The sequence below is a fragment of the Sapajus apella genome, unplaced genomic scaffold (genome assembly GCF_009761245.1).
Source record: "Sapajus apella isolate SASKATOON/1434 unplaced genomic scaffold, GSC_monkey_1.0 scaffold42, whole genome shotgun sequence".
Lineage (NCBI taxonomy): Eukaryota > Metazoa > Chordata > Mammalia > Primates > Cebidae > Sapajus > Sapajus apella.
The window spans coordinates 820,975-848,929 of record NW_022436982.1 but is presented as its reverse complement, the minus strand read 5'-3'; the positions used below and the strand labels follow the sequence as shown (position 1 = coordinate 848,929).

The 27,955-nt window shown below is 40.3% G+C and overlaps 1 protein-coding gene, 1 non-coding gene and 1 pseudogene across 4 annotated transcripts in view; 2 read left to right on the top strand and 1 right to left on the bottom strand.

The window, feature by feature from the left end:
* UBE2R2 (ubiquitin conjugating enzyme E2 R2) overlaps positions 1 to 27,955 on the top strand; it is a 109,912-nt gene that overhangs the window by 66,950 nt on the left and 15,007 nt on the right. Inside the window, exons 1-3 of one of the 2 annotated variants that reach the window (XM_032299951.1) lie at positions 160 to 272; positions 1,007 to 1,093; positions 16,117 to 16,214. In XM_032299951.1, coding sequence (XP_032155842.1) covers positions 210 to 272; positions 1,007 to 1,093; positions 16,117 to 16,214 — 248 coding nt within the window. In that variant the 5' untranslated portion in view covers positions 160 to 209. Of the gene's footprint in view, positions 1 to 159; positions 273 to 1,006; positions 1,094 to 16,116; positions 16,215 to 27,955 lie in introns of those variants that run through there. The other variant, XM_032299950.1, reaches the window with a different exon arrangement.
* LOC116566198 lies at positions 7,835 to 7,959 on the top strand. The gene has a single exon (XR_004275793.1). It is a non-coding gene; the product is annotated as a U6atac minor spliceosomal RNA (small nuclear RNA).
* On the bottom strand, positions 26,864 to 27,837 carry LOC116565994 (annotated as a pseudogene). The gene has a single exon (XR_004275689.1). The product of XR_004275689.1 is annotated as an ADP-ribosylation factor-like protein 2-binding protein (transcript).

Below are 27,955 nucleotides of genomic sequence, written 5' to 3'. Positions count from 1 at the left end.
CCTCCCAAAGTGCTGGGATTACAGGCTTGAGCCACCGTGCCTGGCTAGCTCTTTGTTTTAAGGCTGCTGCACAGCTAAAGTATAGGAGATTGGATTAGGGTAAGTTAAAATCACATAGCTTAGTGTTCTTACTGAATGTCAGCCATTTTCCTTAAATATCTGCTCCTTGAATTGTTGCAAGCCTCTGGTTCTTTTCTGGAATTCTGGAAATGTTGATGCTTACAATTTTTGGCAATTTTCCTATTGCTTTTATGGAAGAGAGAACTTTTCAGGTTTTTAACTTTTTCTGGATTTCTTCATATCTGAAATGTGGGCTACTACAAAGGACATTCACTGCAGCAGGATTTATAACAGCAAAAGTGTGAGAAACAACCCAAATGTCCAAAATAAGAAAGTTTTTAAAAATGGTTCATCTAGGTATATATTTGATGGAGTATAATGTAGATACTAACAGACACATGTAGAGGGAACATTTTATGATGTAAAAAATGTTTACAATGTGATACAGGTGAAAAACGCAGAATACAAAATACAGTATGTTGAAATTTTTAAAAATAAGTTTTGTGAGGAAATCAGCAATGTCAGCATTTATTATTCCTGGATGATAGAATGACAGTTAAATTATGTGAGTAAAAAAAATACCTTTGTTCCATATTCTGTACCCTAAAATTAGATTATGTTGTTATAAAAATAAAATATACTTGAACAGAGTACTGTTTTTCACTCATGTGAGTTAAGTTAAAATTATATTTATGTATGTTTGCGTATGTGAGTGAGTATGTGAGTTTTGGTGACTTAAAATAGCCTTTTGTAAATACTTGAAGGGATACTAGAAGAACATACTAATGACCCTGGCACTGGGGATAACAGTATGTCTGGGCTACTTTAATCTGAAGAGTCTACTCTGTGAAAGGAGCTTTGTTTCTCTAGGGTGCAATAGGGTGAATTATTAGGTAGATGAATAACTTGTAGTCTCATTTTTAACATTTCATTTTTTTTCTTTCAGGCGCATATTAAATTTCCTATTGACTACCCCTATTCACCACCTACCTTCAGATTCTTGACCAAAATGTGGCACCCCAACATTTATGAGGTAAGAGACATCCATCATAAATTTCTCTGAAGATTTTTTTTTCCAAATCAGTACTTTAAAATAGCCTGTCTGTCTCAGCATACTTTGATAATTAGGCTGTTGTAGCCATAGAAGAATATTCATGATTTTGCACTTCACTTAACAGTTTCTGGTTTAATTACTTAATATGGAGTGTAGTTTTATAATACCCTATGTATAGCCTAGTTAAGGATTTGGGCGTTAAACTTTTGCTGCCCATTGCTAGGATTATAATGCACATGTGTTTAACATGTGCATTTACAAAATTTAGTAGATAATACCATATACGTTTATTTGTGTGCTTATCCTCTTAACTTCACAGCAAGGGTCACCTGTTGCTATGATGAGAGATTCAGCTTTTGGTGGGAGGAGAGGGATTTATCCCATTACATTTGGACTGGACTCCTTTTAGGAGTTGCTGCTGAACATTTGAGAGTCTCTTTTGGAATAAATCCAAGGTGAGGTTCTTCTACTGGACAAGTGCACATGCCTGGGGGAAGCATTTCTAGTTTTGTTGATGAAACATACTTAGCTTAGGGCTAATCCAGAAAGATACTAGAATAATGCATTATGTTTCTCAGGATGGTATATTATATCAGGGCCCACTAGTTTTTTTCTTTTGAGGCCAGTCCATACTATTCTATAAGTGTGTTTTTAAATCTCTAAGTGTTTTGGGATTTTGCAGGTATTGTTCTGTTAGGAACTTGCAGTTAAATTCCATTGTGATTTTGAAAGCAGAAAATTGCGTGATTTCTATTTTTAAAAATTTATCAATATGTGCCTTATGGTCCAGAATGTGGTATATCTTCATGAAAGTTTCATGTGAACTCAAGAAAAATGTGTAATCTGCAGTTACGGGTGTACTAGTCTATCTATAATGTTCATTACATGCACTTAAAGAATGGTGTTGCTGTCAGGCACAGTGGCACATGCCTGTAGTCCCAGCTACTCAGGAGGCTGAAGTGGGAGGATCGCTTGAGCCCAGGAGTTCTGGGCCCTATGCCAGTCGGGTGTCTGCACTAAGTTTGGCATCAGTATGGTGACCTCCCGGGAGCAGGGTACCACCAGGTTGCCTAAGGAGGGGTGAACTGACCCAGGCCAGAAATGTAACAGGTCAAAACTCCCATGCTGATCAGTAGTGGGATCACGCCTGTGAATAGCCACTGCACACCAGCCTGGGCAACATAGAGAGATCCCATCTCTTTAAAAAAAAATGGTGTTGCTGAGTTCAGCTATGTCTTTTTTTTTTGAGATGGAGTGCAATAGCCCGATCTTGTCTCACCACAACCTCCACCTCCCGGGTTCAAGTGAGTCTCCTGCCTCAACCTTCTGAGTAGCTGGGATTACAGGCCTGCACCAGCATGCCTGGCTAATTCTGTGTTTTTAGTAGAGATGAGGTTTCTCCATGTTGGTCATCAGGCTGATCTCGAACTCGACCTCAGGTGATCCGCTGGCTTCAGTCTCCTAAAGTGCTGGGATTACAGGTGTGAGCCACTGCGCCTGACCAGCCCTGTCTTTACTAATTTTCTGCCTGCCAGCTCTGTCCATTTCTGGATGCCTTGAGGTAGCTGGAGTTGGGCGTTAACACTTCTTCAAAGTCATATATGCTCTGATAAAACCTGGGCAGGTTTGGCTCTAGTTAAATAATTTCTCCTGAGGACAGACTTTGTTAAAGAGAACAGAATATTCTGACATTTTTTTTTTTTTTAAAGTCGGAGTCTTGCTCTGTGGCCCAGGTTGTAGTGCAATGGCATGATCTCAGCTCACTGCAACCTCAGCCTCCTGGGTTCAAGTGATTCTCATGTCTCAGCTTCCTCAGTAGCTGGGAGGCTGGCTAATTTTTGTATTTTTAGTAGAGATGGGGGTTTCGACGTGTTGGCCAGGCTGGTTTCGAACTCCTGACCTCAAGTGATCTGCCCTCCTTGGCCTCCTAAACTTCTGGATTACAGGTGTAAGCCACTGTGCCTAGCCCTGACTTATTTCAAAGTGGTTTCTTTTCCTCTCCTGCTGCCAAAACACAAGGAATTGTTTTGCCTATGGTCACTGTGAAAACCTGGTAGAACTGTAAGAGGTAAAACCCAAAAAAAAATGGGGGTGCCCACTAACTAAAAGGGCTGGAGTTTTTTACTCTGAGCTTTGTCTATACTCGGCCTCCAGCAATTTGTTAATTACAGTTCAGGTTTTTGGCCGGGTGCGATGACTCATGCCTGTAATCCCAACACTTCAGGAGGCCGAGGCGGGTGGATCACTTGAGGTTGGGAGTTCGAGACCAGCCTGACCAACATTGAGAAACTCTGTCTCTACTAAAAATACAAAATTAACTGGGCGTGGTGGCACATGCCTGTAATCCCAGCTACTGAGGAGGCTGAGGCAGGAGAATCACTTGAACTGGGTGGTGGAAGTTGTGGTGAGCTGAGATCGCGCCATTGCACTCCAGCCTAGGCAATAAGTGCAAAACTCCAACTCAAATGTGTGTGTGTGTGTGTGTGTGTGTGTGTGTTTCAGGTTTTTGTACACCGGGACTGATTGTATTTTCTCCTCCTGGGTTTCTGCTCTGATAAGTTGTGATTCTCTGTGTCTGCCAGTCTATTTTTGGGGGTAGCAGTTTGCCCTGTGACCTCACTTCTCTTATGGATATAAGAGGAGTTGTCGATTTCTCAGTTTAGTGTTTTACTTTTTTTTGTTTGTTTGTTTTTTTTTTTTTGAGACGGAGTTTCACTCATGTTACCCAGGCTGGAGTGCAATGGCGCGATCTCGGCTCACCGCAACCTCCGCCTCCTGGGTTCAGGCAATTCTCCTGCCTCAGCCTCCTGAGTAGCTGGGATTACAGGCACGCGCCACCATGCCCAGCTTATTTTTTGTATTTTTAGTAGAGACGGGGTTTCACCATGTTGACCAGGATGGTCTCGATCTCTTGACCTCGTGATCCACCCGCCTCGGCCTCCCAAAGTGCTGGGATTACAGGCTTGAGCCACCGCGCCCGGCAATGTGAAGATATTTTCTATGCGTAAATGTTTTGGTTTTAAAGAAGTGACGTGGCCAGGCGCGGTGGCTCATGCCTATAATCCCAGCACTTTGAGAGGCCGAGGTGGGTGGATCACAAGGTTAAGAGATCGAGACCATCCTGGTCAACAAGGTGAAACCCCGTCTCTACTAAAAATACAAAAATTAGCTGGGCATGGTGGCGCGCTGCTGTAGTCCCAGCTACTCGGGAGGCTGAGGGAGGAGAATTGCTTGAACCCAGGAGGCGGAGGTTGCAGTGAGCCGAGATCACACCATTGCACTCCAGCCTGGGTAACAAGAGCGAAACTCCGTCACAAAAAAAAAAATAAATAAATAAAAGAAGTGATAGGCCAAGCAAGATTCCGTCTGGGGAGGGGGGAAGAAGTGATAAATCATAGTTAGGAATTTGATGTTGTCAAAGGTGTCATAAGAAACTCTTCTCACATGATTGTTAACCTTCACTGCAGTATGGAAATGTTATCGAAATTTTTGAGGGCCATTGTTGGTATTTGTCATTCCAGAGATCTAGAGACCACACCTGGCTGAAAATAGTTTATGTCATGTTTTTAAAAAGACAGGTGTGGTCAGGTGCTGTGGCTCACCCTGTAATCCTAGCACTTTGGGAGGTTGAGGTGGGCCGGTCACTTGAGACCAGGAGTCCAAGACCAGCCTGGCCAGCACATTGAAACCCCACCTCTACTAAAAATAGAAAAAATTAGCTGGGCATGGTGGTGCACCCCTGTAATCCCAGCTACCCAAGAGGCTGAGGCATGAGAATTGCTTGAACCCCAGAGGCAGAGGTTACATTGAGCCAAGATGGCACCACTGCACTCCAACCTGGGCAACAGAGTGAAACTCTGTCTAAAAAATAAATAAAATAAAAAGGCAAGCACTTTGGTCACAGTTTATTAAATATATGCATAGACATGTTGCTGCAGCACCGAAAAAGTTGTAAATAACTGCTGTGTTACATGAGTGAATTTATTTTAAAATTGTCTTCTTTGAGTTAAAGCTGCAAAAACAAACAAAAAAAAATGTTTTTTTAAAGCCAGTCAAATTTAGCAGTGGGGGATTATATACCAACTTTGGTGATGTTAATAAGTTCTGATAACCCACTACCATCAGACCAGCAGTTTTTTTTTTTTTTTTTTAATGGTTGTTGTTGTTGTTGACTGGGCACAATGACTTATTCCTGTAATCCCACACTTTGGGAGGCCAAGGCAAGTTAGCCAGGCATAGTGGCACATGCCTGTAGTCCCAGCTACTTGGGAGGCTAAGGTGAAAGGGTCACTTGAATTTAGAAGGTTGAGGCTGCAGTGAGTTGTGTGTGTGTGTGTGTGTGTGTGTGTGTGTGTGTGTGTGTGTGTATTTTTTTTCTTCATGATTACCCTGTTTGTGAAATCATTAATATCAAAACTAGGAAAACTAAGGAAATATGATAGGAATTTGGCATCAGGGATTGTACTGCACAGTCTGTTTCCTTTCTGCTTTGCACTGTGTTTAATGAGCCTTAAAATATACGTTGCAGGTTGCATTCTGGTCATATTGTTAAAAAGTAGACAACTAATGAGCACTGTATTTTTCACAAACTGCATTACAATGAGGAGTTCATATAACACTTTCTTTACTACAGACTTCACAGATAGGGCAACACATAGAATTTCACTGTTCATTAGTAAACATTTTTTATAATAGATATTAATTTTTAGAGCAGTTTTGGGTTCATCACAAAATTGAGGGGGAAAGTTCAGAGAAATATTTGATCATTTTATTAATAGTTACACAGTATGGAAATTTTTTGAAAAGGTGATAAAGATTTTGGAATTTTTTTTGAAGTAATATACATCATTTTTTCTGTACAGAGTGTAATGTCATCAATGCTGTTATGATATAACTGTCTTACAACAGTAAGATAGTATATTTTAGGCTACTTGTAGCCCATGTAAAAATGTTATACTATTTCACTGTAGCTTCTAGTTCTGGAGAGTTATTCTTTATTCTTCACCCAGTTGATTCTCAAAACATACTTACTTCTGTAGCCACCAGCATTTTAAGGATGTACCGATTTGACTACTAGTATTAGGGCATGGTATTTTTATTTCCTTCTTTTTTTCTTTTCTTTTCTTTCTTTTTTTTTTTTTTTAATTTGATGGTGGTTTCCAGTAACATGGAGGTATTTTTATTTTTATTTATTTATTTTTATTTTATGTATTTATTTTTGAGACATTGTCTCACTCTGTCACCCAGGCTTGGATGCAATGGTGTGATCTCAGCTCACTCCAACCTCCTGCCTCTCGAGTTCAGTCGATTCTCCTGCCTCAGCCTTCCGAGTAGCTGGGATTACAGGCACCTGCCACAACACCCAGCTAGTTTCTGTATTTTTAGTAGAGACAGTTTCACCATATTGGCCAGGGTGGTCTTGATTGACCTCAAGTGAGCCATCAGTCTTCTTCTTCTCCTTTTTTTTTTTTCCTGGTTCATGTTCTCTCATGTGGTTGCTTTTTTTTTTTTCTTTTATTTTGAGACGAAGTCTTACTCTGTCGCCCAGGCTGGAGTTCAGTGGTGCCATCTCAGCTCACTGCAACCTCTGCCTCCGGGGTTCAAGCAGTTCTCCTGCCTCAGCCTCGTGAGTAGCTGAGTCTACAGGTGCATGCCACCATACCCAGCTAATTTTTGTATTTTTAGTAGAGATGGGGTTTCACTATGTTGGCCAGGCTGGTCTCAAACTCCTGACCTCGTGATCCGCCTGCCTTGGCCTCCCAAAGTGCTGGGATTATGGGCGTGAGCCACCATGCCCGGTATTTTTAAATGTTACTGTTTTAATGATTTTAAATAGACCCTACTGTTTTGATATGTTTTTCATATCAGGGCCCCGCCTGATGTCAGACCAGGGCCCCACCCTCATGATCTCATTTAACCCGAATTAACCCCTAAGGCCTTTTCTCCCAATATCATCAATATTGGGGATTTGGGCTTCAGGATATGAATTTGGGGAAATTTAAATAATAGTTGCAAAAATAGTGCAAAAAGTTTACACATACCTTTTTTTATTGTTGTTACACATACCTTTTTAAAAAAATTTTTTATTTTTTTTTGAAGCATGAGCCACCATGCCCAGCTTACACATACCTTTTACTCAGCTTCCTCTAATGTTAAAATCTTCTATAATCTTGGTACATTTATTAAAAGTAAAAAATTTGGTTCAATATTATTAACTGAACTATAGACTTCATTTGGTTTAATGTGTGGAAAAGGAAACTTAAAACATTTAAGGAAATGTTAATTAAAGGAAACTTAATTAAAATGTTTAGGCACACCTTGGTGGCTCACACCTGTAATCCCAGCACTTTGGAAGGCTGAGGCGGGCAGATCACTTGAGGTCAGGAGTTCAAGACCAGACTGGCCAACATGGTGAAACCCCGTCTCTACTAAAAATATAAAAGTTAACTGGGCATGGTGGTGAGCATCTGTATTTTTGGCTTGATCCCAGGAGGCAGAAGCTGCAGTGGGCTGAGATTGCACCACTGTACTCCAGCCTAGGTGACAGAGTGAGACTCTGTTTAAAACAAACAAACAAATATTTGTTGTCCATATATTTGTTGTGTATTCCTGTAAGTGCACCAAACCCTACTTTGGGTTAAGTCACCAGAAACAACATGCTTGAATTCTGTGATCTTAACTTACATAAAGATGCTGAGTGCTGTGTTAAGATTTTGTTAGCTGTTGTATGAAAGGAAAGAAGGCTTAACATTCCTCTGCACAAGGATGAAAGAGGCCCTTGGGCCCAAGAACATGCATAGTTAAGGCATTGTCACCTACTTCGTGACATCTAACCATGGTTGAATTATTTTTTAAAATTAAAGGGAAAAAAATTGTATTATGTTACCAGTATTTGTGGTGGTCAATTTTTTTTTCTTTTTTTTTTTTTTAAAGATGGGGTTTCACCATGATGGCCAAGCTGGTTTTGAACTCCTGACCTCAGGTGATCCACCCACCTTGGCCTCCCAAAGTGCTAAGATTACAGGCATGAGCCACCACACATGGCCACGGTGTTCAATTTTTAAAATGTGTTTTTGGTAGACATTTATGTTGCCAATTACAGATGTAAAATTGACATGATTTTACTAAATGACCTTTAAGAAAATACCTGTATAAAATATTTATCTTTGAATTCATTTAAAGCATTCTTCAATTGAATATTAAATGCTTTCTTATTTCCTATTCAGAAATATATAATATTTTGCTTTAGCTACTAGGATAAGTTGACACAAATAACTTCTCATTGGTACCTGGCAAAATACATTTGTTTTCTTGTGTTTTTTTAATTAAAAGAAGAAATCAGTAATTGACTTGTAAAACACTCCTTATCTCTGGAATGTTGGAGAAAAGTTTGTGAAAAATACGCTTATAGACCTCCTGAAGTCTCTCTTTGTTGCATCTTGGTTTATATGGCCCAGATGAGTAAGGTAGGAAATCAATGGAAACCTGAAGATTCTTACTCTGATTTGATATTGAAATTTTACCTAGCAAATGTGATTTCATAATATACATTATTAAAGGTTTAAATGCCTTTTTATTTAAAAAATTTAATGGGGATATACATATATTATAGGTTTACCTGTATGATACATCAGCCATCATTTAGAGCATGTTAGTATTTAGGCCACTGAATTTGTACTTTTCAGAATGAGCTCTGATTTATAAATAATTTGTCACAAGCAGTATTTTATGCATATTTATGTAATTCTTGGATTTGCAGATCTTATGCATTTTCTGTTAACATTTTAAGGTATAAGGAAAATGCTTCCTAAGTATTGACATGCCCAAATTTGGCCATATATCAGAATCATGTGGAGAAGTTATTAAAAAGAATCCTGGAAATTTTTATTTAATTGGATTTGGATGGGGTATAGGCTAGATAATTTTTGATTTTAGCTTTTAGAATCACCATTCTAGAGTCTAAGGACTTCCCCATTTTTTTATAAAAAGAATTTATTAACTTGAAATTCACATACATAGAAGTAACCATTTAAGGTAAACCATTTTCAGGGAGATCCCTTGAGCCCAAGAGATGGAAGTTACGGTGAGCTATAATCATGCTAGTGCACTGAGCTGGATGACAGAGCAAGACTGTGTCATTCATTCATAAATAAATAAGTAAATAACTCAGTAGTATTTAATACATTCATAATATTGTACAACTACTGTTTTTTTTTCCCATTTATTTTATTGCATTTTACGTTTTGGGGTACATGTGAAGAACATGCAAGATTGTTGCATAGGTACACACGTGGCAGTGTGATTCACTGCCTTCCTCCCCATCACCTACATCTGGCATCTCTCCTCTTGCTATCTCTCCCCAACTCCCCACCCCCCACCGTCCGTCCGCTATTTCCCCTCAACTGACCCCAGTGTGTAGTGCTCCCCTCCCTGTCTGTGTCCATGTGTTCTCATTTTTCAACACCCGCCTATATTCTCAGCAAACTGTACAACTACTGTTAATACCTCTATGTAGTAGTGAAGCATTTCCATCACTCCAACCTAAAATACATTACATATTAAGTAATTTCTCTCCATTCCCATATTCCCTCAATCTCTAGCAACCACTAGTCTACTTTCTGTCTCTATAGATTTACATGTTCTGGATATCTAATATAAATAGAGTCATACAATATGTTACCTTTTGTGTCTGGCTTCTTTCACTCAGCACAATATTTTAGAGATTCATCCACCTTGTAGTATGTAGCAGTACTTCATTCCTCTTCATGGCTGAAGAATATTGCATTAGATAGATATACCACAATTTGTTTCTAAATTCATCTTTTGATGGACACATTTGGATTATTTCTCCCTTTTGCATATGTGAATAGTGTATGTATGTGCATGTACTTTTTGAGTACCTGTTTTCAGTTCTTTGGGTTATATACCTAGGAGTGGAATTGTGGGGTTAAATGGGAATTCTGTGTTTAACACTGATTGATTGATTGATTGGACAGAGTCTTGCTGTCACCCAGGCTGGAGGGTGATGGCCCGATCTTGGCTCACTGCAGCCTCCATCTCCCGGATTCAAGCAATTCTTTGCCTCAGCCTCCAGAGTAGGTGGGACTACAGGGACCTGCCACCATGCCTGGCTAATTTTTGTATTTTTAGTAGAGATGGGGTTTCACCATCTTGGCCAGGCTGTTCTTGATCTCCTGACGTCATGATCCACCCGCCTTAGCCTCCCAAAGTGCTGGGATTACAGGCCTGAGCCACTGCGCCCAACTGACTTTTTCTTTCTTGTTTCTCTTTTTTTGTCTTTTAAACCCATTTTTCTTTCTTTTTTTTTTTTTTTCTGGGACTTGATAAACCCATTTTTCTATTAGTGCTGGGATTATATGTGTGTGAGCCACTGTGCCCAGCCATCTTTTAATTGGACTGTCAAACTTCTTTCCCATAGCAGCTGAACCGTTTACATTCCCACTAGCAGTGTGTGAGTGTTCCAGTTTCTTTACATCCTTACCAACAGTCGTTATTTTCCTTTAAAAAAAAAAAAAAAAAAAAGGCTAGGCCTGCTTGCTCACATCTGTTATTTCAGCACTTTGGGAGGCTGAGGCAGGAGGATTGCTTGAGGCTAGGAGTTTAAGACCAGCCTGGGCAACATGGCAAGATCTCCATCTGTATATTAAAACATAAAATAAAATATAGCTATCCTAAGTGGGTACAGAGTGATAGCTCATCGTGGTTTTGCTTTGCATTACCCACATGACTTACTTGAGCATCTTTTCATGTGCTTATTGACCATTTGTGTATCTTCTTTGGAGAAATGCCGGTCCTAGCTCATTCATTTTTCATTTAATTTTGGGGCATAGGGTCTTGCTCTGTTGTCCAGGCTGGAGTGGCGTGATCACAGCTCACTGCAGCCTCAAACTCCTGGACCCAAGCAATCCTCCCACATCAGCCTGCCAAGTGGCTGGGACTACAGGTGTGTACCACCACACCTGACTAATTAATAAACTTTTTTGGGTGGGGCAGCCTTGGTGGCTCACACCTGTAATCTCAGCAGTTTGTGAGGCCAAGGGCGGAACGAATGCTTGAGCTCACAGTCAAGACAAGCCTGAGTAACAGTGCAACTCCATCTCTATAAAAAAATTAAAAAATGTTCCAGGTGTGGTGGCTCTCATCTGTGGTCCCAGCTACTTGGGAGGCTAAGATGGAAGGATCACTTGAGCCCAGGAGGTAGAGGTTGCAGTGGGCTGAGATTGCACCACTGCACTCCAGCCTGAGAGACAAAGTGAGACCTTGTCTCTTTATGTCATCCAGATTGGTCTTGAATTCCTGGCCTCAAGCAGTCCTCCCCACTCAGCCTCCCACAGTGGTGGAATTACAGGCATGAGCCACTGCACCTGGACTTCCCTATTATTGAAATGGATATCTTTTTGTTACTGAGTTTTAGGAATTTTTTGTATATTTTATACATATTTAACCCTTATCAGATATATGATTTGCAAATGTTTTCTCCCATTCTGTAGGTTGCCTTTTCACTTTCTTGATAATTTCTTGATAATGTCCTTTAGATGGCACAAAAGTTTTCCATTTTAATGAAGTGTGGTTATTTCCAAGTCTTTGATCTATTTTCAGTTAATTTCTGTATATGACATGTGGTGGGAGTCCAATTGTATTTTTTTGTTTGTAGAAATCCAGTTGTCCCACTACCATTTATTGAAGAGACTATTTTTTCCCCCATTGAATGGACTTGGCATCCTTGTCAAAATCAATTGGCCATTGATGTGTGGGATTATTTCTGGACTCTCAATTCTCAATTATGTGCCATTGGTTTATATTTCTGTCATTATGCTAGTACTGAACAACATGGTTGTCTTTGTAGTAATTTTTAAAATTAGGAAGTGTGAATCCTCCAACTTTTTCTTCTTCCAAATTGTTTTGGCTGTTGGGTCCCTTAAATTGCCATATACATTGTAGGATTACCTTGTTGATTTCTGCAAAAAGGAAAGGTAGGATTTGATAAGGATTGTGTTGAATCTGTACATCAAATTGGGGAATAGAACCATCTTAACATCATAACTACATTTTTTCAGGTCTTTTAAAATGTATTTGAGCACCATTTTGTAGTTTTCAGTGTACAAGTCTTTTCCCTTCCATGACTAGATTTATTCTCTCTCTTTTTTTTTTCTTTTTGAGATGGAATATCACTCTGTTGCCTAGGCTGGAGTGCAGTGGTGTATTCTCAGCTCACTGAAACCTCTGCCTCCCAGGTTCAGGCGATTCTCCTGCCTCAGCCTCCTGAGGAGCTGGGATTACAGGCATATGGCAACATGTCCAGCGAATTTTTTATATTTTTGTAGAGATGGGATTTTACCATGTTGTCCAGCCCTGGTCTCGCAAAATGCCAGGATTACAGGTGTAAGCCACTCTGCCTGGCCAGATTTATTCTTTTAAATGACAATTATCAATGGAATTGTTTCATAATATCCTTTTAGGTTATAGGTTATTTTTGTTACCTTATAAGAATAAAAGTGACCTGCAGCTTTTCTGAATTTATTAGCTCTTGTAGCTTTCTTATAGAAGCTCATGTCATCTGTAAATAAAGATGGTTTTCTCCCCTTCAACCGTTTCCTTTTTTTCCTTCTTGTCTTATTATTCTGGTGAGAAATTTCCACTACAGTATTATTTTTTTATTTTTTTTTAATTACATAAAAAAACTTTTAAAATCTTTTTTAAAAAAAGAAAATATTTCCTGCCATGCAAGGCCTTACAGATTAGTCAGGAAAAAGATGTAAACAAGAAAAAGAAAAATAGCCAAGTATGAAAGACAACTGAGGCAGCCACCAAAAATGTAGCATCTGTCAAGACTGTAAGCCATGGAAAATTAAAGCAATTAATTCAATTTTTTTTTTTTTTAAATAGATACGGGGTTTCAGCACATTGGCCAGGCTGGTCTTGAACTCCTGACTGCAAGTGATCCACCTGCCTCAGTCTCCCAGAGTGCTGGGATTACAGCGCAAGCCACTGCGCCCAGCCAACAACTTCCTTTTTTTTTTTTTTTTTTTTTTTCTTTGAGACAAAGTCTCACTCTGTCACGGAGGCTGGAATGCAGTGGCATAATTCTTGGCTCACTGCAACCTCCGCCTCCCAGGTTCAGGCAATTCTCCTGCCTCAGCATCCTGAGTAGCTGGGATTATAAGCATGGGCCACCATGCCCAGCTAATTTTTGTGTTTTTAGTAGAGAGGAGGTTTCACCATGTTGGTCAGGCTGGTCTCGAACTCCTGACCTCGTGATCCACCTACCTCAGCCTCCCAAAGTGCTGGGATTACAGGTGTGAGCGACCGTGCCTGGCCTCCACTACAGTATTAAATAACAATGGTGAAAGCAGGCATCCTTGTCAAGCTCCTGATCTTAGGAGTAAAGCTTTTAGTCTTTCACCATTGAGTATGATGCTAGCTGTGGGTTTTCCAAAAATCCCCTTTATCATGTTAAGATAATTCCCATCTATTCATCACTTTTTGATTGTTTTTATCATGAAAGAGTGTTAGATTTTGTCAAATGTATCGTCTGTATCCATTTGGATGCCCTTCTCCAATATGTCATTTTAAAATGCAAATTTATTTATTTCATACTAAGAAGGAGTTTTTGTTTGTTTGTTTGTTTGTTTTAAATATCTATTAAGCTCTGAACCAAGTAACGTACTTTTGTGGCCTAATTTTTAGGCTCTATTCTTCATCAAAACTAGGCTGTTTACTACTGAGGTAGGTAGGATAACGGTTCCCCCAGAATATTCACATGATATTCCCTGGAACCTGTGAATGTTAGATTATATGTCAAAGAGAAGTTAGTCGTTAATCAGCTGACCTTAAAATAGGGAGATTATTCTGGATTATCCAGGGGATCCCAATGTAATCACAAGAGTCCTTAATTGTGGAAGAGGGAGGCATAAAATGAGTTAGAGGATATGTGACTTTGGAAGAAAGGCCCAGGTAAATGAAACATTGGCATTGCTTTGAAAATAGAATAGGGAAGTCCAAGGGCAAAGATTGGCCTTTAGTAGCTAGAAAGGGCAAGGAAAGGGATTTTTCCTTAGAGCCTCTAGAAGGGAATGCAGTGCTACCAACACATTGATTTTAGTCGTGTAAGAGAAATGATAGACTTTGACCTACAGAAATGTAAAATTATAAATTTGTGGTGTTTACACCAAGTTTGTGGTATTTTATTACAGTAGCAATAGAAAACAAATACAAGCACCCAAGCATATTTTATTCTACTATTTATAGTGTTGGTTTATTTATCCAGAAAAACTCATGTCTGAAATTCCCATAGGTTATTTAAATTGTTATTATTAAATGAAGGCCCATCTTAAAGCTTCTTCAACCACAAAGCCTTTTATCTTCCACCCCACCTCCCATGCATTCGTTCACTGCCCAAATATACCAAGTTTCTCTCTTCTCTCTCTCTTTTTTTTTTTTTGAGCTGGAGTTTCACTCTTGTTGCTCAGGCTGGAGTGCAATGGTGCGATAACTGGCTCACTGCAGCCTGCGCCTCCCAAGTTCAAGTGATTCTCCTGCCTCAGACACCTGAGTTGCTGGGATTACAGGCACTCACCATCATGCCCGGCTAAATATTTTTAGTAGAGATGGGATATCGCCATGTTGGTCAGCCTGGTCTCAGACTCCAGACCTCAGATGATATACCTACCTTGGCCTCCCAGAGTGCTGGGATTACAGGTGCGAGCCATCTCGCCCTCCCTTCCCCTCCCTTCCCCTCCCCTCCCCTCCCCCCCTCCTCCCCTCCCCTTCCCTTCCCTCTCCTCCCCTCTTTTTTGAGATAAGAGTCTCACTTTGCCGCCCAGGCTGGAGTGCAGTGGCTCGATCTCTGCTCACTGCAACCTCTGCCTCCTGGGTTCAAGTGATTCTCTGCCACAGCCTCCCAAGTAGCTGGGATTACAGGTGCCCACCACCACACCCGGCTAATTTTTCTGTTTTTAATAGAGCTGGAGTTTCACCATATTGGCCAGGATGGTCTCGAACTCCTGACCTTGTCATCCACCTGCCTTGGCCTCCTAAAGAGCTGGGATTACAGGGGTGAGCCACTGCACCTTTTTCTGTAGTATCTTTTTACATGCCTTACAGTATCTAACCATAATGTAATGTTTTAGAATATAATATTTGGTATTTATTTTACTTAAATTTTATTTAAAAATGTTTTGTATTGATAATGATTACACATATACATAATATAGTTTCTGTGTGTCTAAATTAGGGTTGCATATAAGCTTTTTGTACTTCATGTAGTTATACCCCCAATTTCTTATAAATCTATCTGAAAACAAAGGGATATATATTTGGCTGCTTCTAAGACAATTGCATCTTGATTTATCATGTTTGTCTTATTTATTATTATTTTTTTTTTTGAGATGGAATCTCGTTCTGGTGCTTAGGCTGGAGCACAATCTTGGCCCACTGCAACCTCGGCCTCCTGGGTTCAAGCGATTCTTCTGCCTCAGCCTCCCAAGTAGCTGGGATTATAGGCACCTGCCACCACCCCCGGCTAATTTTGTATTTTTAGTAGAGACAGGATTTCTCCATGTTGGCCAGGCTGGTCTTGAACTCCTGACCACAGGTGATCCATCTACCCACCTTGGCCTCCCAAAGTGCTAGGATTATAAGCATGAGCCACCGCACCTGGCCCCAGCCAATTTTTTATGTCTGTTTGTTTTATCAGGATTGTGCTATAGGAATAGTAAGTCTTCTCAATAGAAAATATACCTTGGAGATTGGTCAAAATAAATATTAAATTTTTAAAATCCTTAATTCTTTATCTTTGATTTTGAACATAAAAAGCAGAAATATTTCCTCCTTTGATGAAAAACAGTTTCTTCTCATGAGATCTGATAGGTTAAGAAAAAGAAAAAAAAAAAGTTTCTAGGAACAAAGAAAACTTTGAAACCAGTCTCTTTTTTTACATCACTTTTTGAATATTTACTGAATGTAATATTTGTGTCTCGTAGAATGGAGACGTATGCATTTCAATTCTTCATCCGCCTGTAGATGACCCACAGAGTGGAGAACTGCCTTCTGAAAGGTGGAATCCTACTCAGAATGTGAGGTAAGGTGTTACATAAGGAGGAATCTGGTTCTGGACTTAATATCCTTACTGTCTTTGCCCCTAGTAAAACAAAATTAACATGTAAAAAGTCATCTTTCTTAAATTTAGTTGTTTTGTCTTCAGCTAGAGCTTTAAGAAATATGTATGCGTCATTTTGTAGAGCTGTATTTACTAAACAATAATGTATAAGATTCTCATTTCCCTGTGTTCACTTAGGAACTGATTTTGAAGCCTGAATCCCTACTCTTACCTTATCCTAGTTCTACTCTGCTTTTTTATTAACATCTAACATTAGTATCATTCATTGGTTACAGTTAATAAACATGTTTTGTGTGCCGTGTCACTAAATAAAAAAATTTAAAAACTTAAAAAAAATGTTAATTATTAACTGAAGTCCATATTGTTTTCACATTTCCTTAGTTTTTACCTGTCATTGTTTTGCTCCAAAATCTTTCATATGTATAAATATATATGTATATATGTATATGTATACGTTTTAAAATTTTCTGTAGAGATGAGGTCTCACTAAGTTGCCCAGCTGGTCTCAAATGCCTGCCCTCAAGCAGTTCTCCCCCTTTGGCCTCTCAGAGCGCTCGGATTACAGGCATGAGCCACTGTGCCCAGCTCATCACATCATCACATTACAATTTAATAGTCATGTCTCCACAGGCAACTCTCTCTCTCCCTCTCTCTCCCTCTCTCTCCCCTCTCCCTCCCCTCTCCCCTCTTTCCCCTCTCTCCCCTCTCTCTTTCTCTTTCTCTCTCTCAGTTTTTGAAGCAGTGTCTTGCTCTGTCACCCAGGCTGGTGTGCAGTGGTGCAATCACAGGTCACAGTAGCCTTGAGCTCCGGGACTGAAGTGAGCCTTATACCTCAGCCTCCCCAGTAGCCATGACTGTAGGTGTACACCATCATGCCTAGCTATTAAGCAACTCTTGAGTGTAAATTTTCTTGGTTTTGATGATCTTGACAATTTTGAGGGGTACTGATCAGATATTTTGTACAGTGTTCCCCAGTTTAGATTTTTCTTATTTTTTTTTTTCATGATTAGTCTAGGGTTATAAGTTTGGGGAATAAAGATCAGAGAAGCAATGTGCCATTTTTATTATGTCCTATCAGTGTGGCTTATCCCTGTTGATGTTACTGGCTGAGATAATGTTTTTAGCTTTTCTGCACTGTAAAGTTGCTCTTTCCTGAGCTTTTCATTCTTTACTCCTTAGAAGGAAGTCATATGCATAGCCTACAACTAAGGAGAGGGGAGCTATACCTCCTTGAAGCCAGGATATCTATATAAATTATTTTTAATTCTTCTGCATGGATTGATCTATTCTTCTCCCTTTATTTGTTTATTCAGTCATTTGTTAAACATTTTTACTGATACCAAAACTATTTGATTAGTATCTCTAGGTTTATCAAAAGCTAAGAATTGGAAGCTTCCTGACTTGTAGAAGAAGCTCTTCAAGATATATTAAATGACTATTGATTATGTTTTTTGTTACTCATTCCTTTGGGTACCTTGTTCCATCCAATTTATTTAGAAAGAGTTGAGAAAATAGATATATTAAAGTTTTTAGCACAACTTACTAATATATTTTTTAAGACAGAAAAAAAAGTTACTTTCTTTTTAAATTCAAATAAATGTGTTGTTACACCTCACCTGCACAACCATCATCCCTTTAAATTTTTTTTTCTTATATTTCTTTCTTTTTTTTTTAAGACATTATCTTGCTCCGTTGCCCAGGCTGGAATGCAGCGGTGCAGTGACAGCTCACTGAGGCTTCAACCTCCTGGGCTTGAGCAATCCTCCCACCTTAGTCTCTCAGGTAGCTGGGACGATATGCATGCATCACTGTGCCTGACCAGTATTTTTTTTTTTTTTAATAGAGAGATGGGGTTTCTCCTTGTTCCTCAGGAGGTCTCAAACTACTGGACTCAGGCAATCCACTTGCCTCTGCCTTCCAAAATGCTCAGATTACAGGTGTGCCCCAACACACCTGGACTAATTTTTAAATTTTTTGTAAAGATGGGGTCTCACCATGTTGCTCAGGCTGATCTCAAACTCATGGGCTCAGGTGATCCTCCTGCCTCAGCCTCCCAAAGTGTTGGGATTACAGGTGCTCACACTATACCCAGACTCTGAATCTTTTATCTATATGAGAATAATACCTGCCTCAGTAGGTTTTTGATAGAATTAAGTGAATAATGAATGTAAACCTACTAGAATGGTGTGTATTACCTGACTGGCTTGGGTTGCTGCTAATATTTTCAAGGGATTTTTCTGGTCTAATGTGAAGCAGTCATTTGCTGTCTATTAGAAAAGAAATACATTTCTTAGTTCCCCATATTTATTTCATTTTTCTACAGGGAGACATAATTGCTAGATGCCTGTATCATAACCAGTTTAAGTAGTACAGAATTTATCTTGGGTGCTAAATACATGAAAATAACTAAGTAACTAAGATAAGTGTTTTGAGCTTTTTTTGCAGTACTATAGAATATGCTTTTTTGGATGGGAAAAGTATCGTATTAGCAAATTATATATACATGAATTATCTCAATAGACTTAATTTTAAGTTAGTATTAACAATTCTGAGTTTTATGTTTTCTATTTTATTACTCAAGAGTATGTTTGAGGGTGCTGTGTCTTTAGAAGTAATTGTAGCACATTATTTTGACATTATAATTAGACAGTGTGTGTAAAAGGTTTTTTAAAAGTATTTTAGATGATTTGTTGAAAAAAATTACACCCCAAAAAATCCTCAGTTGTCCTTTGATTATGATTCTGGTGCATGGGTTTTCAGGACCAGTAGTAACCCTAGAATAGAGGAAGTGGTAGCTAAGATACTGGTGATTCTTGGTTTTGAAGGTTGAATGTTGAATCAAATGCTTACACCCCCTCCTCCTTTGAGAAAAAAAGCTTCCCCTTTCCTCAGATACAAAGCCCCAAACAAGATTTTCCTCATTGCATTTTTTTGCTGCCTGCCTGGATAATGTATTGCCACCACCCACAGGAATTTAGGATTTTTATCCTTTACTTTTCTTGCATTTATACGCAAATGATGTCATTTGCCTTGTCTCAGAGAGCTTAAAATATTGTGAACATTTTTTTCTTTTAAAATAGGCCTACTTCTCGTTTAACCCAGTCTTTTGGAGACAGAGGATTCCTGTTATATATTTATCTGTCCATCTGAAACTACCTTTGTTACTTTGGGTACCAGCATCATTTTTTTCTAACTATTGAGTCTCCAGGCCACCTGAGCCACAATTTAGGGACATTCCCCAAACTCAAAATCAAGCTTCCCCTGCTTTCATGCTGCTTTGTTTGGAAGCTTCACAACTACAATGAGTTATTTGGAGTTACACCTAAGATCTTCATACACAGCTCTACAAGGTATTTGCGTTGGAAATCGTTTACCTTTTTGGACTTTTTATCACTTAGCTCCATGTAATCATTGGGTAGTCCTTCAACATTTTGATCTTATTGGTGTTTTGAGGGTGCTGTGGGTTGTTTTGTACACTTTTTGAAACCTCATCTGTCTGGAATACCTGGTGGTGCTCAGAACTCGAGCGGAGGTCAGGAAAGCACTATCTAATGAGCAGATGTGGAATACATTTCCTTATCCCTTTTGTTTCTGTGTTCACTTTGTTTTGAGGCAAGGGGGTTTTAAAGTAAGTAGTAAACTGTTATATTTTCTGACAGGTCATTTATGGCACTGAAATATTAAGAGGGAAGATACAAGATGTAGTGAAAATGAGCAACTATTTTCGCCTTGTACCTCTCTGCTGCTGAATTATCTAGGGCCAGCAACTGTCTAAGGGTTCTGGGCTCCATATCCAGTTTATGGGTGGCTGTAGTAAGATGGCAGTGGAGATGATCCTGTTTTGGAGTCTTGTCTGCTGCATCTCAGACATCTGAAAGTGATTCCATATTCACGTTTGGTTTTCTTCTCCATAACCACCTGTACTCAAGACTATCGTTCAGCACGTCAGTGGAAGTATTTATAAAATAAAGTGGTATGTGGAGCACTTTTGTAATTTGAAGAAAAGTAAGGGATTCCAGTTACCTTCAAGAGCCTGAGTTAATCTTTATTATCAGAGCTGGTGAGTAGTGAGAGTTAGCCAACTTGAAAAGGAAGAATTGCGCAGACAGATAATCAGCCAACTGGTGTTCACTAAAGACTCATCAGTAGCTTGCTACCTCTTGGGAAAGCCGGCATACTTCTTTTGAAAGAAAAGATTCACAGGCCTCCTCCTCCCAGAGGCCCAGGATTAAATTGGTGGAGCTAGAAGTGGTGGGGAGGGTTTCTTCCTGAATTGGAAAGTTTTAAGGAGTAGGCATTTGTCAGCAAGAGTGGAGTTGGGAGGGTAGGGTACAGACGGGACCCTTGATGCTGCCACTTGTCTTTGATTAGGAGTTCACAGCACCATGTCTCTCCTGATGGAGGAAACAAAATATACCTTAATTACATGCTCTGTCTAGAATGATGTGGGAGCTTTGGGGATAGGATAGGGTGGGCGTGGGGGTATATACCCTTAGACTTTGCTGTAGAGTTCACAGGTGCTTTCTCTGAGACACCATCCCCAGAACTCCCTATCATATATGCTGTCAGCTCTGGAATAGTGAATAGTCTTGGTGTGGATTTGCTTTATGTTGAAAGAGGCATATATGATGTTTTCTTTTTCAATTGGAAAAATGCAATGTGAAACTAAGTTTATTAACCTAATCGATAGAGGCTGTTGTTTGATATGAAAGAGTTTGTCTCAGAAGTAGGGTAGAATATTTTTCTGTCTTGTCTTCTCTATAACCCATTGAAAGAACAGAGAGCCAGAGACATTGCCCCTAGCATTGGGTGCCAAAGTAGGCAGAGTCAGGCAAAGAGGTATAACCATGCTATTCCTAAAGCTCTTAATCCCAATTCTAGAACAATGTGGTTTTATTTATTTGTTATCTTGGTTTTTGCTCATTGGGTCCCACTACCCTCAACCTGCCAATTTCATTCTCTGCAAGTGATACATAATTTGCACATTTAAAAACTGTGGTTGTATTCCTACCTTGCATTCTCAGGGATACATCAGTCAGCAGCAGGTCCAGCACTGCACAGAATGAGCTGTCATATTTGTTGGTTGCCTTATCAGCCTAAAGAGAAACTTTCTAATAATGTAAACCCATTAAGCTACTATATTTTACCATCAGTTGCCCTGTTTTCCCTGTCATATAGGCTTCTTTGTTCTTTGTCTTGATGTCCTCTTTAAATCCCTCCCCCATACTTAAACACATAATGAGAACCGAGCCTTAACTCGGTTAGTTACTGGTCCATCCTTTGAAAGAGCGGAAATGAGAGATTTAAAGGACCCAGGACAACTAGAAAAGTCAATGTAAAACCCAGAGTCAGTAAGGGTGGTAGTATGCAGGATTTATTTTTGGCTCCAGAGAACTGGGCTTCAAGTCACACATCAACTCTCATCAAATTACGCTGGGTCTATAAAACTCAATATCTAAGTCAATCTGCATGTGCGTGTGTGTGTGTGCACACGTGTATATGCATGCTTGCCCATGATTATGGAGTGAAGTAAGCTTAGGGTTTGTTGTTTTTGTTTTTTTTTTTTGAGATGGAGTTTTGCTCTTGTTACCCAGGCTGGAGTGCAATGGTGCGATCTTGGCTCACCGCAACCTCTGCTTCCTGGGTTCAAACGATACTCCTGCCTAGCCTCCCAAGTAGCTGGGATTACAGGCATGTACCACCACACCTGGCCACTTTTGTATTTTTAGTAGAGACGGGGTTTCTCCATGTTGGTCAGGCTGGTCTCAAACTCCTTACCTCAGGTGATCCTCCCGCCTCAGCCTCCCAAAGTGCTAGGATTACAGGTGTAAGCCACCATGCCTGGCACAAGCTCAGGTTTTCTGGTTTTTAGGAATAAACCCTTTCTACTTCTCCCATGCTGCCTGGAGGGATATATTCATGGCAGGGGGGCAGGGACAGGGAGGGTGCCAGTCTTTAATCCTTCAAAATTCTGAACTTTTCTTGCTTGGTTTCCAGGCAGACCCTAGAGCCAGGTCTTATTTTTGATGCTAGGGCCATCACAAATAAACTACCCTGTTAAAGTTGTGCTTATGTTGACATAGCAGCTAACAGAGAAAGGGTTGTCTACATGTTGAAAATGGGCAAATGAGGCTGGGCACAGTGGCTCACACCTGTAATCCCAGTGCTTTGGGAGGCCGAGGTAGGCAGATAACCTAAGGTAAGGAGTTTAAGACCAGCATGGCCAACATGGTGAAATTCCATCTCTACTAAAAATACAAAAAACAATTAGCCGGGTGTGGTGGCACTGCATCTGTAATCCCAGTACTTAGGGAGGCAGAGGTAGGCAGATCACCTGAGGTCAGGAGTTTGAGACCAGCATGGCCAACATGGTGAAACCTTGTCTCTACTAAAAATAATAATAAAAAAAAAAGGCCAGGCGTGGTGGCACTATGCCTGTAATCCCAGGCTACTTGAGAGGCTGAGGCAGGAAAATTGCTTGAACCCGGGAGGCAGAGGTTGTAATGAGCCTAGATTGTGCCATTGCACTCCAGCCTGGGTGACAAGAGCAAGATTCAGTCTCAAAGAAAAAAGAAAGAAAATGGGCAAATGGAATATGACCCATTGGGTCATAAATGTTTAATCCTGATTTCCAGTTTCCCTTAAATACTTCTTCAGGCCAGGCACGGTGGCTCATGTCCTTAATCCCAGCAACTTGAGAGGCCAAGGCAGGTGGATTGCTTGAGCCCAGTTCAAAACAAGCCTGGGCAACATGATGAGATTCCATCTCTACCTCAAAAAATACAGAAATTAGCTGGGCATGATAGTGTGCACTTGTAGTCCCAGCTACTCAGGAGCCTGAGGTGCAAAGATCACTTGAGCCCAAGAGCAAGGCTTCAGTGCTCTGTGATTGTGCTACTGCACTCAAGCCTGGGTGACGGAGTGAGACCCAAGTTTGCTTTGTCTTTTAAACACATATGAGCTCTGCAGAACTTCATAACTTGATTTGCTGTTTGCTAGTCTATAATATATATTACATATGATGTGTTGGTCTTTATTTTCTTTGAGGGTTTTTATTGTTTACAAACTTTTTGAGAGAGTTTCGCTCTTGTTGCCCAGCCTGGAGTGCAATGGCACGATCTCAGCTTACTGCAACCTCTGCCTCCTGAGTTCAAGCGATTCTCCTGCCTCAGCCTTCTGAGTGGCTGGGATTACAGTCTCCCACCAACACGGCTTACTAATTTTTGTATTTTTAGTAGAGATGGGGTTTCACCATGTTGGTCAGGCTGGTCTTGAACCCCTGACCTTAGGTGATCCACCCACCTTGGCCTCTTGTGAGCCACCGTGCCTGGTCTACAAACTTATTTTTTATTCACAACAAGATAGCAAAATAACCTCTGAACAAAGCTACTGAAGCTGGCAACAGGATCTGAAATATGAACCTGAAGACTGTCAAGTGAGGTGCTTTTGCCTGCCCTTTTTTTCTGTGCTTCATTTCTCTGCTTAGTATTTTTCTGTTTTGGCCTAGACCCTCTATCCTGAAAAGACCTACCTTATTCCCTTGTTGGCATAAAGAGGGGCGGAAGGAGCACATTTATTCCTGGGAGCATCCCTAAATCCTGGAATGGTAGTGGTGGGAGTTGTGCAATGAACCACAGACACTAGGAACTCCCTTGGCCCTCATTCTTATCCCAAATTCCCTCTAGGTCTATTCTTGTAATAAATGTTAAACATGTATTCTGCTGGATTGAGATAGATCAGATCTGTTCCTCCAAACCTGGAGTAGAGAAGGGTAGCAGACCTATATGTTCATGTTGGGGGGAAAGAAAAAAAAAAGCAAAGAGTAGTGCAGTTACTCTTTACAGGAACCAAGAGTCTGGGGATGGACCCTCCGGTTCTATTTTGCTAGTCCAAGAAACTTGTCCAATTGCCAAAAAATTGTCTAATTGTATAAATGCAACTCCATGTTACTGCTAAAAATTCAAGTTTCACATGAAACTGTGACTTACATGGACAAAAGTAGAATAATAATGAGTGTATGTCTATTGTTTCTTGATCTTTTTCCCTTCATTCATGATGTGCCGGAAACATCCCTTGAGAGGGCTCTATTGACCCCATCATTGGGGTACATTAATTTGATAGTTTCATTATTAGGTCTTTCTTCCACTCTCTCTCATTTCACCCGTTGTTAAACCTTTCCATCTTCTTGTTTCTCCTGAGAAAATACAATAAATGAATAAGGATTATAAACGCTTAATAAAACTAACAAAAAATTGAGCTATTTTTTTTTTTTTTGAGATGGAGTTTCACTCGAGATTATAGGCGTGAGCCATCGTGCCCAGCCATAACATCCTGGATTTTTAACTTAAGAGGACTTGGAATTAGAAGTTCTCATTTTGTTAGATATGGATGATTAAACATTTAAAATTTTTGTTTCCCAATATACACACTATCTTAATAAACAAGATGCAAGAAAATCAAATTGGTGAAACTACTTGTGGGAAACTTTTTCTTAATTCAGGTAATAGGATTCATCTAGATCTGTGTTGTCCAATATGGTAGCCTCTAACTACATGTGGCGTTTTACATTCGGGAGGCTGAGGCAGGAGAATCACTTGAACCTGGGAGACGGAGGTTGCAGTTTGCCGTGATCGTGCCACCATACTCCAGCCTGGTGACAGAGTGAGACTGTGCCTCAAAAAAATTAAATAGTATCCTGGCACAGTGGCATACACTTGGAGTCCCAGCTACTTGAGAGGCTGAGGCAGAAGGAGTTTGAGGCTGTAGTGTGCTGATCATGCCTATAAATAGCCTCTGTATTCCAGCCTGGGCAACATAGCGAGACCCTGTCTTAAAATAAATAAATAAATAAATAAATAAATAAATATTAAAACTCACTTCTTCAGTTGTGCAGGCTACATTTCAAAGTGCTCAGTAGCTGCATGTGGTTAGTGGTTACTTTATTGAACAGCATAGGTTGAACAGCATCAACATAATCATCATCATAGAAAGTTGTTAGTGTACAGTACTGAGCTAGATAATTAAAGCTATTTTTCCAGCCAGCCATGGTGATTCACACCTGTAATCCCAGCACTTTGGGAGGCTGAGGCCAGTGGATCACCTGAGGTCAGGAGTTCAAGACCAGCCTGGCCAAGGCTGGAGGCTAAGGCAGGAGAACCACTTGAACACTTGAACCCAGTGAGCCAAGATTGCTCCATTGTACTCCAGCCTGGGTGACAGAGTAAAACTCTGTCACCAGAAAAAAAAAAAAAAAAAAAAGAGAGAAAAAAAAAAAAAAAAAAAAGCTGTTTTTCCAGCCAAGAGCAGTGGCTCATACCTAAAATCTCAGTACTTTAGGAGTCCAAGGCAGGAATATTGCTTGAGCCCTGGAGTTGAGACCAGCTGTTTATACTATACTTCGTCCTTATCCTGTTTATCTTCCTAATACATTTTACGTGTTTCTTCTGGAGAAACCTTTAGGCAATTTTCTGCCCACATTTTTATTGCACTTCTAAGATGTTGTCCCTCCATTTTCTTTTTTTTTTTCTTGCATAACACCTCAAATTTTACTAATGGTTCAAAAGTATTTAATAAGTGACAGATCAGTACAGAAAAACACAGAGCTCGTAGCTTTTCCTTTAAAACCAGAATGGCCAAGTGAAAAGTCAGTACAGATTCTTATTTTTACTATTAAAAAAAAGTCAAAGGGACACACTGGGAATTGGACTACTATGTTTTTTTCTTCCTAGAGATGACATACATGTTTTCTGATAAGTAATCTAACACACACTGCACTACACCAAAGCAGACAAACAGCCAGTAAAGCTGTATTCTACCTGCTACTCATGCTGGGCTGGGCAGTGGAACACCATCTTGGTAGGAGAGATTTTGACAGGAAAAAACTGCAGTCCCTACCTAAGCCAGAGAACCTAACAAACTGGTTTATACAGAAGGATTTTCAGCAAACATGCAAGCACACTAACATGCTATAAGAATCTGTTTTTGTCTATTTCTGGCACACAGCATATATTCATCGGTGCCCAGTAACATAGGAACGAACACTAATGTAGAAAGCATTTTTGCCTTCACAGCACTAACACCCAAAAAGTTCACAGCATATAATACCTTGATCTTTTACGTGGATAATCATGGAAGTTCCAAGATCACATCCACTAGGTTAGCCTGAAGTATTCATCTATAAAATTTTTTTTTTTCCAAAAATAATGCTTAAAAGAGACTTCTAGAAACAGTGGGGACTAAATGAGAACCAGAAGACAGTGACACTAGGACTGGAAATGTTAGGACTAAGGGTGACTTTTCGAGTGGAGTCTTTTATGCAGAGGACGTCTCTTTCTGTTGGTTCCTACAGCTGAGACAAGCTGTGATCACAGGAGATTCCGAAATCTCAAGATGAGCTAGAGTAACACCCTAGATAAACATCAGGAACCCCACTGAGGCTGAAGTGCTAAAACCATGACCCATGTGAAAAAGGGGTGCAAGTGCACAAAAAGATTCATGCTGAGCCTGCTGGGACAGGGGGTTAATCCACACTCACACACCAGCATGTGTGCTGGGGGAAGGGCCCCCCCAGGTGGAGTGCCTGACATGGGCTCACTCCAAAAGCGTCTGACTCAGAAGCTCCTGAGAGAGGTGTCTACTTGAGGAGGAGAGGAATACTATGGTAAATGAATACAAGGTGTTTCAGGAGAAACAGGTCCAGGAGGGATTAGGTCATTTTGGTTTTGATCTATCAATACTTAACATACACGAAGAGTTACATAACAGAATCAGTCTTTTTAAGATGTATTCTGTCATCATGAGCTGAGCCTATTGGGCCAGTGACATCAGAATGATCCCATTCATTGGCTGGAGGTAGGACCTAGTGCCGCAGATTGTTCGGGGAAGCTGGCACAGATGATGATTTGCACATGTCACCACTAAGCCACTGCTTAAATCCAGTCCTTGGCCTTCTTTTTCTGCTTTGTAGTCCAAAAACATTTCCTTAAAAGCCAGAAAATCTGTAAAGGTGAGCAGCCTGTTGAATATGTCACCAGCCACTTCATCTTTATGATGCTGTAATGTGGTGAAAGCTGCCATGCTGAATCCAGGAATCCGCTCCAGCAGCTGTTCTTCCATATATTTTTCTACCAGAGAAATGTATTCATTAAAAATAGGTGTGTAGGTGAGTTTATTCTCCTCTGTGTCTTCAAACTCCAGGTAGTACTTGTCCATGAAATTTCTCTGTAATAACTGGAACTCGTCATCCATGATAATGTCCTCTAAATATCTAACCACAGCATCAAATTCTGCATCAGAGGCGGAGGAGAAAGACAGTGCAAAGCTCTCTTCTTCTAAGGCGTCCATCGCCGCCGCCCCGCGTAGGCTCCTACCCCACCCGAGGCCCACCCACACGCAGAACGCGGCGGCTGGCCGGGTTAAGGCCCCGCAGCCAAGGCCGGCCACTCACTGCCCAGTCGGGTCAGCGCCTGCGCTCCAGGCCCAGCCCTGGATACCCGGCTGCGGCCACACGCCAGCCCGGCCACTAGGCCCCGCCGGTCACGCTGCACTCGCCGACGACGCCCTGTCCATGCATTTTCTACTGTTGGCAGTGATGAGTTTCTTTTCTTTTTCTTTTTCTTTTCTTTTCTTTTCTTCTTTTTTCTTTCTTTCTTTCTTTCTTTCTTTCTTTCTTTCTTTCTTTCTTTCTTTCTTTCTTTCTTTCT